Source organism: Lethenteron reissneri, chromosome 2 (genome assembly GCF_015708825.2).
Source record: "Lethenteron reissneri isolate LAM-NWPU_2019-01 chromosome 2, ASM1570882v1, whole genome shotgun sequence".
NCBI classification, from domain to species: domain Eukaryota; kingdom Metazoa; phylum Chordata; class Hyperoartia; order Petromyzontiformes; family Petromyzontidae; genus Lethenteron; species Lethenteron reissneri.
In genome coordinates this window covers 3182931-3197204 of record NC_083780.1, presented here as the reverse complement: position 1 = coordinate 3197204, position 14274 = coordinate 3182931, and the positions used below count along the sequence as shown (strand labels likewise).

The 14274-nt window shown below is 53.8% G+C and overlaps 1 protein-coding gene across 2 annotated transcripts in view; it reads left to right on the top strand.

Moving 5' to 3' along the window:
• Nucleotides 1–3754: 3754 nt before the first annotated feature.
• ENPEP (glutamyl aminopeptidase) overlaps nt 3755–14274 on the top strand; it is a 33752-nt gene continuing 23232 nt past the window's right edge. The window contains exons 1-5 of one of the 2 annotated variants that reach the window (XM_061550962.1): nt 3755–3877; nt 6088–6309; nt 10724–10851; nt 11150–11490; nt 12593–12734. In XM_061550962.1, coding sequence (XP_061406946.1) covers nt 6108–6309; nt 10724–10851; nt 11150–11490; nt 12593–12734 — 813 coding nt within the window. In that variant the 5' untranslated portion in view covers nt 3755–3877; nt 6088–6107. Of the gene's footprint in view, nt 3878–6087; nt 6310–10720; nt 10852–11149; nt 11491–12592; nt 12735–14274 lie in introns of both variants that reach the window. The other variant, XM_061550957.1, reaches the window with a different exon arrangement.

Below are 14274 nucleotides of genomic sequence, written 5' to 3'. Positions count from 1 at the left end.
CTGTTGAATCGATGAAACCTGTAAAGGCTGTGAAATCTTCCTGGATCCTGGCGTGTCCCATCGCCTAACGCACCTTGCACGCTCTCCCTCGCGCTCCCTCCCATCGCCGACCTCGCCACGACTGACCACGTGGGTTCACGCCATCGCGGCAGGGAACCTCCGTGTGGAGTCGTCGAGCGAACTGCAGAAACGGCGAAATGGCAGAAAGACAAATCGATATGAATGCGACGGGCGGGTTGGAGTCACGGCGGCGGTGGGGGGGCGGTGGGGGGGGGGCGGTGAGGGGCGGTGGGGGTGGGCTGTGGGGGGAGGGAACTCATATCCGCGAATATTTTTACGTCGGTGTTGATCTATCAACTAAATTTGTCGATTGTGTGCGGTTGGGCAACCCTTCCAATGTAATTACTTCCTCTCCCTCCCCTCTCCCCAAAATCTCCGCACTGTTTCGGAAATAAAAGTCGACACGTATTTATTCAGAACGCACGTGTCCGACGTTTACATTGACACGGGACTGGGGAGACAAAGGCGGGCGGTCGGGCGGGCGTTGGTGCTGGCGATGTTAAAACTACCGATACATTCTATGGGAACCTCATTTGCCAGTAAAAATATGATAATTGGTTTTTTTACCCTTCTATTTGGCAACAACTGACACCTTTTTACAATTTTACAAGGAGTCATGTTTGCATAGACCGCAATACCTGCAGTCATAATACAAACAAAAGACATAACTCTGATAATGTGCACTGTCCTTGAAGTTGACGCCAAAAGGCGCACTCGTGCGTCTTTTGGCGTCATCTGGTCCAACCCATATGAGACTAGGCTCTAAGGAAAGCTGTCTCGGGTGTGGACCAATCAACTTCAAGGACAGTGCACATTATCAGAGTTATGTTCTTTTGTTTGTATTATGACTGCAGGTATTGCGGTCTATGCAAACATGACTCCTTGTAAAAAGGTGTCAGTTTTGTTGCCAGATATAAGGGTAAAAAACCAATTATCATACCGATACATTTTTTTGGTTATTTATTTTACCAGGTAAGGCCCCCACCTGAGCAATGTGGCTCATTGTTCTCAGAAGCGACCCTGGATATCGCGTGATGGCTCAACGGAGTGGCTTCTCGTCATCATAATCGGCGTCGTGTGGACATTCATAGCACAGCAGCCAGACACCGTGAAACCGCGCGGAGTGCGATTCGAAATGTGGAAGGGGGGAAAATCGGAGGACCCGGAGAAAAATCCACCACGGCGGAGAGAGACACCGCAAACTCCAAATATACAGCAGCATGCGTCAGGGTCTGTATCGAACCCACGCCCTCCTGTATGCCAGGCGAGGTAGTTAACATCTCCTAGCCACCGTGATGATGATGATGAGAGACGCAGACTCCAAATCTACAGCAGCAGGCGTCAGGGTCTGTATCGAACCCACGCCCTCCTGTATGCCAGGCGAGGTAGTTAACATCTCCTAGCCACCGTGATGATGATGATGAGAGACGCAGACTCCAAATCTACAGCAGCAGGCGTCAGGGTCTGTATCGAACCCACGCCCTCCTGTATGCCAGGCGAGGTAGTTAACATCTCCTAGCCACCGTGGCGCCCGATACTAATCGGAGCTCGCTAACGGTCCGAGCACCAACACACAAACACAAAGATCACCCGTGTAGCCTTCACAGACTGTCGGGTCAAGTGCTGCTGGCGAGCAGCACCTAATGGAGGCCGGCACGGCACACGATGAGGGGGGGGGGGGGGGGCGGGCGTCGGCACCACTCCCGGCCGCCTTTGTCTCCCTGGTGGCGTTGTTTACACGCGCGCACGCCATAGACTACACGGAGAGGTCTTTGTGTGTGTATAGCAGCAGTGGGGAGACAAAGGCGGCCGGGCGTAGCGCTGGCAACACCACCACCGACCTCGTGTGCCACAGTGCCGCTACTCTCTTAACAGCAGTTGCCCCAACAGTCTGTGCAGGCTATACGGGGGACCTTTGTCTTTGTGGATGAGTGTGTGATGATGATGGGGGGGGTAGCGCTGCGCTTCTCTACCCGCGCCCCGAGTTCGATTCCCGCTCATGGTCAACATCAGCGGCGATTATCTGAACCGATCCTGGGTCTCCCCCCCCCTCCCCCCTGCTGATGAGTACCTGGTGCGATGTGTGAACATCACCACTGACAAAGTGGCGATGAGACAAAGGCGGTCCCGGCGAGGGGTGGAGGGGGGGGGTCCTTGTCTTTAAATGTTTCAATAAAGCGCCATCGCCACGCGGGCGCAGCCACGAGAGGGCGCCATTGTCAAGCCACGCGCAGCTTGTGGCGTTTCAGCGCTTTTAAATATTAATTTAAAGACGACAACGTCACACGAGACGGGGGGTGGGGGGGTGCTGGGGTGGGGTGGTTGGTGTGTGGGCAAGCAACCACGCCCGGCCGCCTTTGTCTCCCCCCTCCCTTTCCCCGTGTTGATGTAGAGACACCGCTCCAGGTAAAAATGCGTTTTGAGGCTGAGTCGACCTCGGCGAGTCCCAGGGGGGGGGGGGGGCGGTTCCAAGGCATTCGTCTCTGGTGGTGTTGGGTCGGGCGCGGCCGTGATTGGGATTCGAACTCGGGTCTCTGTTGGGAGCTTCTCTTCGAGCCCGGGGCGGCCTCACTAAGACGCCCCGGGACGCGTTCACGGCACAATGAGGGCTGCTGCTCCGTTCGGATGTGTTTGGCCGTGAGTTGTTTTGTAGTTTGTGTTGGCTGCGTGCGAGTCTGTGGGTCTCTGCGAGTCTCTGTGTGAGTCTATGGGGTCTCTGTGCGAGTCTCTGTGTGAGTCTATGGGTCTCTGTGTGAGTCTATGGGTCTCTGCATGAGTTTATGCGTGAGTCTATGGGTCTCTGCGTAAGTCTGTCTGTCTCTGCGTGGGTCTGTGCGAGTATATGGTTCTCTGTGTGAGTCTGGGTCTCTGTGTGAGTCTCTGTGTGAGTCTGTGAGTCTCCGTGTAAGTCTCCGTGTAAGTTTCTGTGTGAGTCTATGTGCGAGTATGTGTTTGTGTTAGTCTCTGTGCGAGTCTGTAGATCTGTGATTCTACGTATCTGTGAGTTTGGGTCTCGGTGTGAGTGTATCTTTGTGTGAGTCGGTGGGTCTCTGCGAGTCTGCGGGTCTCTGTGATTCTAAGTATCTTTGTGAGTGTGGGTCTAATTGGATCCATGTGTGAGTGGGTCTCTGTGAGTTTCTGGCTCTGCGAGTGTGTTAGTATTATGGGTCTCTCTGTAAGTGTGTGGCTCTCTGTGTGAGTCTGTGTCTCTCTGTGTGAGTCTGTGTGAGTCGATGGCTCTCTGTGTGAGTCGATGACTCTCTGTCTGAGTATGTGGCTCTCTGTGAGTGTCTGTGGTTCTCTGTGCGAGTTTGTGGGTCTCTGTGTGAGTCTGTGGCTCTCTAAATGAGTCTGTGGCTCTCCGTGTGAGTCTGTGGCTCTGTGTGAGTCGATGGCTCTCTGTCTGAGTCTGTGGCTCTCTGTGTGATTCGATGGCTCTGTGAGTCTGTGGCTCTCCGTGCGTGTCTGTGGCTCTCCGTGCGAGTCGAGTCTGTGGCTCTCTGTGTGATTCGATGGCTCTGTGAGTCTGTGGCTCTCCGTGCGAGTCTGTGGCTCTCCGTGCGAGTCGAGTCGCTCTCCGTGCGAGTCGAGTCTGTGGCTCTCTGTGTGATTCGATGGCTCTGTGAGTCTGTGGCTCTCTGTGTGAGTGGCTGAGGGACCAGGAGGTGTAAAGCCGTGAGACGTCGAGGGGCAGGTGGAGGGACAGCGGGGGGGGGGGGGGGGGTTCAGCAGGAGCCGGGAGGATGATTGGTGGATTCCAAAGTCCACACGAAGTCTTCACTCAGACCCGGAGAGGAGAGCTGCAGAGCAGAGCAAGGTAACTCATATCTTCATCATCTTCATCATCTTCATCATTATCATCTTCATCATCATCATTATCATCTTCATCATCTTCATCATCATCATCGTCGTCACCACGAAGATGGGACATCTGTGAAAAGTAACTTGATAGTTCTTCGGATTCTGAAGATGGGCATTGGGTGGACACGCACAATCATCACCATCGTCAAACAACATCTTCATCGTCAGTCATTTATTTACATCACCACGAACATCATCATCATCATCATTCATTCGGGTGTATGTGCACACGTGTGTGTGCGTATGGGGAGCGGTAGTGTAGCGGTTAGCACGCTGCGCTGTGAACCTGGCGACCCGGGTTCGATTCCCGCTCACGGCCAACACCAGTGAGGATTATCTGAACCGGTCCGGGGCCGCCCCTAGGTCGACTCAGCCTTAAATAAGTACCTGGTACGGTGTGTAAACATCGCCACTGGGGAGACAAAGGCGGTCGGGCGTGGTGCTGGCCACCCACCCCCTCGTGTACCGTTTCGGCCTTCATAGGTGCTCGCTAACAGCACTTGCCCCTACAGTCTGTTAAGGCTATACGGGGAATCTTTGTCTTTGTCTATCTTTGTGTGTGCGTATTAACCCGGTGGCCCGAGTTCCATTCCCGCTCACGGCGATTTTCTGAACCAGCCCTGGTCCTCCCGTAGATCGACTCGGCCTCAAACGAGTCCACGGCGCGGTGTGTAAAATGTAAACTCATCTTTATTCTCACCAGAAAGGCCCCTTGAGCGATAGAGCTCATTTTTTTCAGAAGCTCCCCGAAGTGGCTGATCACGCGGACATGCACAGCAGCCGAAGAGTATACACGCGTGATGTTGCGTCGAAACGTGGAGGGTAAAACCGGGGGACCCGGAGAAAAATCCACTCGAACACGGGGAGAGAGAGACAGAGAGAGGGGGGGGGGGACACGCAAATCCGAAATAAACAGCGGGCGTCAGGGTCGGGATCGAACCCACGACCTCCTGTATACCAGGCGAGGTAGTCAACATCTCAGCACCGTGGAGCCACGAGGGAGACAAAGGCGGCCGGGCGTGGTGCTGGCCACCGACCCCCTCGTGTGCCGTGCCGGCCTGCATAGGTGCTCGCTAACAGCATTTGCCCCCTATAGTCTCACAGGCTACACGGGATCTTTGTTTTTATATATATGAAGTGGGGAGCGGTTGTGTAGTGGTTAGCACGCTGCGCCAAGAATCCGGTCGACTCAGCCTTCAATGAGAAATCTGGTCGCGTTGTGTACAACAACATCAGCTTGAGGGAGACAAAGACGGCCGGGCGTGGTGGTGTTGGCACCAGGAACCCCCTCCGTGTATCGCAGCGGTCCTGGGCATCCCCTAGGCCGACTCAGCCTCAAATGACTACAGTACCTGGTGCGGTGTGTAAACATCACCAGTGGAGAGACAAAGGCGGCCGGGAGTAGCTCTGGCCTTAATATGTGCTCGCTAACAGCACTTGCCCCAACAGTCTGTTAAGGCTATACAGGGAATTTTTGTCTTTGTCTTCTTTTCAGTGAGTGAGTTGATTTTTGGCATTGATCCGCCAATGTCAAAGAGCAGTCGTCGTTGGTACCGACAATTTGAGGAAGCGGGCTGCTGTTGATGTAAGGGGAAGAGCACGGGGTGATCACGCACATCGGAGGAAAACGTGAATTCAACTATCGTCTCGATGTTGTCCGTACAGCAGGGTGGGAGGGCACAGAGAGCATTTATAAAGTGGTTTCTAAAACTTGATAACTCCATTAAACCGTTTGTAACTTTTCGTGTAATTCTAACATGTTGCCATCGTGAAATATGCTGCTTTGAAATTGGGTCCATGTGTTTGAAACGCCCTGTAGAAGAAAATCAAAGTGTCCAGAAACATCACCATAGGCCAGAAAATTTACACACAACGGGACGTACGGCTCATTCGATGCAGTCCATGCGTCTATTGCTGCTGCTGATGATGCTGCTGCTTCTACCGTTGCTGATGATGCTGATGATGCTGCTGATGCTTTGACTCGTGTTGCTGATTATGCTTCTACTACTTTTGCTGATGGCAATGCTGCTGATGCTTTCGACTGCTGCTGCTTCTACTGCTGTTGCTGATGCTTCTACAACTGTTGCTGATGGTGCTTCTACTACTGCTGTTGCTGATGATGCTTCTACTACTGCTGTTGCTTCTACTGCTGCTGCTGTTTCCCAGGAAGAGCCACGACCCCAAAGATGGAGATGGATGGTAAACTCCAACCACGGCAGCGACGCCGCCGGCCCTTGAAGAGGCTTATCGTCCTGGGCGCCGCCCTCATCCTGGGCCTGTCCTTGGCCCTGGGCCTGGGCCTTGGCCTGGGCCTCAAGGGCTCGGAGTGTGACGAGAAGGGGGACAGCACCAAACCTCCCCCTCCTCCTCCTCCTGGCGGCAGCACCAGTGAGTTAGCAGCATCATTATCATCATCATTATCAGCAGGAGTATCAGCATCAACATTAGCAGCATCATCATCATTATCAGCAGAAGTAGCAGCAGCATCAACATTAGCAGCATCATTATCAGCAGCAGCATCATCGACATTAGCATCATCATCATCATTAGCAGCATCATCATTATCATCATTATCAGCAGAAGTAGCACCATCATCCTCAGCATGATCAGCATCATCACCACCACCACTATCATGGTATCATTACCTTCAGCACGATCAGAAGCAGCAGTATCATCAGCAGAAGTAGCATCATCATCCCCACCATGATCAGCAGTATCAGCAGCATCATTGTCATCAGCAGAAGTAGTATCATTCTCAGCATGATCAGTAGCAGCAGCATCCTCCTCAGCATGATCAGCAGTAAAATCATAATCGTTATCATCATCACCATGATGGTTTCATCATCTTCAGCATGATCAGAAGCAGCATCATTATCAGCAGAAGTAGTAGCAGTATCATCCTCAGCATGAGCAGCAGCAGCATCAGCAGCATCATCAGCAGGAGCATCATTGTTATAATAAGCAGAAATACTGTATCATCATCAGCATTAGCAGCATCATAGTTATCATCATCATCAGCAAGATCATCAATAGTTGATTGATCATTATCATTGCTGCCACTGTCCTGTTGACTATCTTCAAGGTAGTACTGGATATCTTCATCGTTATCATCATCGATGGCAATGCTTTAATCATCAGCCGTTGAACAAAGGCGGTGGTCGCCACATCGCGCGGTGCTTTCAGATGCGCTTCTGCGGCCGTCTGGAACGTTCTTCCCTCCGATATGAGGAAGCCACTGGGGCTATGCACTTTCAAATAATTTAATTGAATACTAATTTATTTAGAACTGTTTTTTGTGGTTAGTTTGTTGTCCCGTACCTCCGATTAGCACCGTTGGCTACATGAATGCAGAGACAAAGATCCCCCTATAGCCTAAACAGACTGTTGAGGCAAGTGCTGTTAGCGAACACCTAGTAAGGCCAGCAACGGCACACGAGGGGGTGGGTGACACGCCCGGTCGCCTTTGTCTCCCCAGTGGCGATGTTCACACACCACACCAACTATTTGAGGCTGAGCCGACCTAGGCGAGGACCAGGACCGGTTCAGAGAATCGTCACTGGCCGTGAGCGGAAATCAACCTCGGCTTGCGGGGCGCGTAGCGCAGTGTGCTAACCGCTGCGCCACCGCTCCCCAGTAACACACACACACACGTGTAAACTCACCGAGACACACCCAGACACCAAGACCCCTGAGGCCTTGAACCATGAACCCAGCATCTCTCAGTGTCTCCGCCACGGCCATGATGAAACCTACCGAGTCGCCGCGTGACTGGACGGGTTACTCTGTAACGGGCCGAGCGAGCGACCTTTACACCGGCCACTCACCACCTGGTCAATTTTCAATGAAACCGGTCCTTGGCTCTCTACAGCGTCCACCTCGTTACTCGCCGAGAGGGGATAGGGGCTGTCCATACATGACGTCATCGGGGGGGGGGGTGGGGTCAGACATTTGTGACGATGTGTGACGAGGGGGGGGGGGTGTTTTAGAAATGTGACGTCACATCAAAAGGCCCCATATACGTTCCGACGATGCTCATCAATTTGTACATTCCACGGATTATAACATTGGCCTACGAATAACCAAACGAATGACCTGACATGAATACGTTAATAATCTATGAAACATATGAAAATGATCCCATCGCTTTGTGCCATGTATGTTGAACTTCGTTTGCACCGTACGTAGCTAACCGTGCTAATTTCATCACTTTATCGCCATCACTTTTATCTCTCGGCACATTCGCGTCGAGTGCCAGATGCGATCCGCGGATAGCAAGTTCGTGAACGCAGAGGGGGCACCATGGGCATCTGACAGTTCACCAGCAATTGTTCAACTGAGCCGGACTGCTGATGAGAAAATAAATGTCAAAACCGGTCCTCGGCTATAGACGCCTGGCAGTTCAGCATTGGCTCAAGCCAGCCTGTTTCATGATGAGACACTGCATGTTGGAACCGCTCCCGAGTTTTGCCGCGCGTGCTTGCAATATCATCATCACATGGCAGGTGCAATGCTCTCTCAACCTTGTCTAAACCACCACCTCGGCGGAGCTGAACATGCAGCAGTGACGCAGAGAGACACGCGTACAGCGCCTTCGTCTTCATGAGGACTCGTCAGCGTGGCACAGCCGTCAACGTTCGGGACATTGGGTCGGGCCACTTGTTGTGGAGGTCAATGGTTCGAGTCCAGCGGCCACCCTGGTTAATACTGCGGTCGTGTGTTTGAATCGTAATGACACTTAGTCCTCACCTCACTCACAGTGGACGTTCAAGATCCTGTGACGTCCTGCGCAAGAGGAGGGCCATCGCGTGGCACCACGGTGGCTAGGGATGCTAACTACCTCGCCGGGTATGCGGGAGGTCGTAAGTTCGATCCCGACCTTGACGCCTGCTGCTGTATATTTGGAGTTTGCGTCTCTCTCTCATCATCACCACGGTGGCTAGGAGATGTTAACTACCTCGCCGGGTATGCAGGAAGTCGTGGGTTCGATCCCGACCCTGACGCCTGCTGCTGTATATTTGGAGTTTGCGTCTCTCTCTCATCATCATCACGGTGGCTAGGAGATGTTAACTACCTCGCCTGGCGTACAGGAGGTCGTGGGTTCGATACCGACCCTGAAGCCTGCTGCTGTATATTTGGAGTTTGCGTGTCTCTCTCTCATCATCACCACGGTGGCTAGGAGATGTTAACTACCTCGCCTGGTATGCAGGAAGTCGTGGGTTCGATCCCGACCCTGACGCCTGCTGCTGTATATTTGGAGCTCACGTGGATTTATTTTCTCCGGCTCCTCCGGTTTTTCCCTCCACGTTCAGAAACATGCGGGCGTTGTTGCTGCCCCCCACCCCGCCCGCCCCTCGTGTGCCGTGCCGGCCTTCAGAGATGCTACTCGCGAGCAGAACTTGCCCCAAAAGTCTGTGAAGTCTTTACGAGGGATCTTTGTCTTTGTGAGTGAGTGTTGTGGCCTGCTGTGTTTTCGTGGTTGCATTACGTGCTGGCGTTGTGACCCCACCCCAGGTATGTGTTCGGTTTATATCCACAGCTCCAATAAGGCAGCACTATAAGACATCCTAACAATGGGAACACAGCCTCATCGGACAGGACTTTGATCTCTCACCGATAGCGCATATCTAATCACTCGCGGAAACAGGGGTTCGTTCGGTCGTCAGCAGGTTTTGATTTATTTTACTCGAGTCTCAGTTTTTGTCTGCAACGGGGCCTGCAAGTGCTGTGTTGAGCTCGGGGATACGTGGCTAACGGAGAGGGTCGTTGCCTTTCAACACCGAGCAGTTCACCAGCAATCGTTGCTGATGACACACGAAATGTCGAAACCGTTGCCTGCTTATAAACAGCAAGCAGTTTTAACAGCAGTGGCTCAAGCAATGCCTGACCCTGCTGACTAGACACTTGGTGTGACCATCGTCATCCCTCCCTTCAGTGGCGCGAGTAGCGGTTAAACCAGATACCACTTCGTGGTTGCCCTATGGATAGACCCCCCCCCCCCCACCCGCCAAAAGAATGTGGAATCTCCACCACTGGCTCTGCGGGGCTGTACACAGGCGATGAGTCGCCGGTTCCTCGACGCTCATTCGGGCCGGAGCGTCCAACTCCCGCTGCATCTGTGCGCGAGTCTGTCTGTCCGTCTACGCGCGGGTGCGATGGGGCAAGCGCTACCCCGTTTAAACTATTTAACTATTAAACTACATCTTGATTTGTAGCGTTCGTGACTGCAGGAATCCATACTCTTTGGTTCTTTCGGTAAAGTCACGTAGGTAGAAAATAAAATCAATCAGCAGCAGACCATGCTTTCCCACCTGATGATGGACGCTTGTGTTGCGCCTGAAACGTTGTGATTCATTTTATTTTATACCTACGTGACTTTATCGAAAGAACCAAAGAGTATTAAACTAAACTACGTATGTTTTTTATTTCTACAAGGTAAGGCCCACTGAGCTACGTAGCTCTTTCTTCAGAAGCGATCTTTGCCTTGAACAAATGATTGGGCGATCATTCGTTCAAGTTGGCCTCGTCGTCATCGTCGTGTGGAATGTTATCGCAGCAGCCAACTCCTCTGAACGCGTGGACGTCAATTCTAAATGTGGAGGGCAACGCCGGAGGATTCGTAGAGAAGAATCCACGCGGCCACCACGGGTAGAACATTTACATAGAGGAGGCAGGGTCGGGATCTAACCCACGACCTCCTCCATTCCAGGCGACGGAGAGAACATCTCAGCACCGCGTCACTTGGCAGAATCAGCCTGAACCCTCCCTCTCTCGCCTCTAACCTCTCCCCCCCCCACCCCAGCAGCCCCCCCGGTGCCCCCGACCGATCCCCCTGGATTTTGCCCCCCCCGATCCTCCGTTGGCGATGGTCCTTGGAACGACTTCCGTCTGCCCAGGGACACCGTGGCACAGCACTACGACGTGGACATAGAGGTGTGGCACCTCGCCGGGGGGACACACGGAGGGGGAACACACGGGGGGACACACGGGGGGGGGACACACAGGGGGGGGCAGATGGGGGGGGACACACGGGGGGACATGGGGGTACACGCCAAGCAATCTCACCACACACCTCTGCACGTTCCATTAGCTGCATGACTCTCCCCCCTCCACCCCTTTCCCCCCTCCGCCTCCACCCCTCTCCCTCCACCCCCACCACCTTTATCTCCCCTCCAACCCCCTACCACTCCCCCCCCACCAATCTCCCCACGACCCCCCCCCCCCCCCGCAGGTGCCCGACCTGGCGGGCTCCACGTACAGCGGCGAGGTCCGCGTCCGCCTCGCGCTCGCGGCCGGCCGGCCCCCCGGCCCCTACCTGCTGGTGCACATCCGCGGCCAGACGCTCACCGCGCAGCCCCTCCTCGAGGAGGTCGTGGGGGGCGCCCGGGTGGCGGTGGCGGTGGCCGACTGCTTCAGCTGGCCGGGCAACGAGTACCTGGTGGTGGAGGCCGAGCGGCCGCTGGAGGGGGGGACGGGACGCGACGTGGTGCTTACGCTGCGGTTCTCGGCACCGCTCGTCGGGACGCTCGTCGGCTTCTACAGCGTGGCCTACGTGGCCAACCGCACCACGCGGTGAGTGAGGGCTGCGGGGGGCGTGGGGGGGGGGTGGTGAGCACTGCAGGGGGGGGGCGAGTGCTGGGGTGAGCTCTGGGGTGAGCTCTGGGGTGAGCGTTATGGTGAGCTCTGGGGTAAGCCTAGTGAGCTCTGGGATGAGCTTTGGGGTGAGCGCTGGGGTGAGTGTTATGGTGAGCTCTGGGGTGAGCGCTGGGGTGAGCTCTGGGGTGAACTCTGGGGTGAGCCCAGTGACCTTTGGGGTGAGCGCTGGGGTGAGTGTTGGTGGGTGAGTGGCGATGATGTCGCCGTGGGGCCGTTGACAAATGCCACGTCGCGGAGGGAGCGACGGATCTGGGTCTCTCTCCCCCTCCGTTGCTTCGCACGCCGCGGTGGCTAGGAGATGTTAACTCCCTCGCCAGGTATGTGAGAGGTCGTGGGTTCCATTGCGACTCTGACGCCTGCTGCTGTACATTTGGAGTCTGCGTGTGTCTCTCTCTCTCTCTCTCTCTCCCCGTGGGGGTCGTGTGGATTTCTCTCCGGGTCCTCCGGTGTTTTTCCCCCTCCACATTTATTATCGACGTGCGTTCACTTGGCTGCGATTAATTTCCACGCGATAGCCACTTTGCCGAGCTATTTATCTGGTATGATAAAAAAAATAGTTCAGTAGTAGCAGTAGCATACTCTCGCTCTGTGTCCAGTGTCCTGCCTCTTGCACATGCTCGTGGGGTCCATAATGGGCGAGTCGGAGACACTGAGCCTCTCTCCTCCCTCTCTCCCTCCTACCTCGCCCTGTTCTCTCTCCTTTTTTTTACCATCAGAGGAAACAAGAAGTTGCTCGGTGTAGTCGGCACTTTGCTTTGTTCATCATTTTTTTGTTTAGTTTTTTTTCCAATACTTTGCTTTATGTGCCCCCCTTTTTAAATGAAAGATTTCACAAAAGATGTAACGCTCTTCTCTCCCCCTTCTTACCCCTTCCCTCTCCCTCTCTCTACCCCTTCTCTCTACCCCCCCTTCTTTCTCTAACCCTTCTCTCCCTACTCTTTGTCTATGTTCCCCCTGTTTTCTATGCAATCTTTGTAAAAAAAAATTCTGTTCTCCTCTCCTCCCTCGCCCCTCTCAGCTACATCGCGGCCACGGACCACGAACCGACGGACGCGCGCAAGTCCTTCCCGTGCCTGGACGAGCCCGACAGGAAGGCGACGTTCACGGTGACGCTCTCCTACCCCGCGGACTACTCGGCGCTCTCCAACATGCCGCCGGAGGTACTCGCCCACTCGCTCACTCACTCGCCCGTTTACTTGCTTGTTCACTTACTCACTCACTCACTAGCTCAACCGTTCACTCACTCGCCCACTCGCCCGCTCGCTCACTCACTTGCCTGTTCACTTGCTTGCTCTAACACTCACTCGCTCAACTATTGACTCACTCGCCCACTCGCTCACTCACTCCCTTGTTCACTTTCTCACACACACTCACTCAACCGTTAACTCACTCGCCCACTCGCTCACTCACTCGCCCATTCACTTGCTCACACATTCACTCGCTGAACCGATCACTCACTCGCCCACTCGCTCACTCACTCGCCCATTCACTTGCTCACACACTCACTCGCTCAACCATTCACTCACTCGCCCACTCGCTCACTCACTCGCCCGTTCACTTGCTCACACACTCACTCGCTCAACCATTCACTCACTTGCCCACTCGCCCGATCGCTCACTCAATCGCCCGTTCAATTGCTCGCACACTTACTCACTCGCTAACTCACTTGCTAACTAACTCACTCGCTAACCAACATGCTCACTCACACGCTTGCCCACTCACTCTCTCGCGTACCTGGTCGCCCACTCGCCTTTCTGCTCATTCACTGCACGCACAGACAGACAGACCCAGGTGCCATGGGTTGACTGAGATGTTCGGCAGATGCACCGACGGTGCTCCCCACTTTGCCACTTGTTGTGAGCATCGCTCCTCCGCCTTCCGTTGTAGCTGGAGAGAAATTTCCTCCAACTGCTCAGTCGCCTCAAACTGCACCTGGCCTAGCACTGACCAGTAGTGTCATTCACCACCATCATCCTCCTCCTCCTCCAAAGAGGCCGACTTTTACACCTCTGGTACCGGTCATCGGCAAATCCACTCAGCTCCACATCTCCCTGTAGCGCATCAGTCCATCTCTTCTCTAGCCCACTAACCCATCCACTCACCCACCCACCTACTCAACGACTCACTCACTCACCCATGCACTCACCCATCCACTCAACCATGAGTCTATCTTTTCTCCAGCCCGTGCCGTGCCCGTTTAGTCCCCGCTGTCCCACCAAACGGAAGTTGCTTGGGAATGCGGTGGCTGGCAGAGTTTGGGATGGGGATGATGATGGTGGTGATTTAAGATGGCGATGATGGTGATAATGATTAAGATGGTGATGATTAAGATGGTGATGATTAAGATGGTGATGATTAAGATGGTGATGATTAAGATGGTGACGATCTTGGTGATGGTGATGATGATTATGGTGATGATAGTGGTGATGATAGTAGTACTGGTGTTGATCATAATGATCGTGGTGATGATTGTCATGATGGTGGTGATGATGATGGTGATGATGGTGATGATGATGATGGTGATCATTGTGGTGATGATGATGGTGATGATGATGATGGTGATGATGATGATGGCGATGATTGTGGTGATGATGATGGTGATGATGATAATGGTGGTGATTATGATGGTGACGATGGTGGTTATTATGATAATGATGGTGATGATGATGATGATGGAAATGATCTTGGTGATGGTGATGA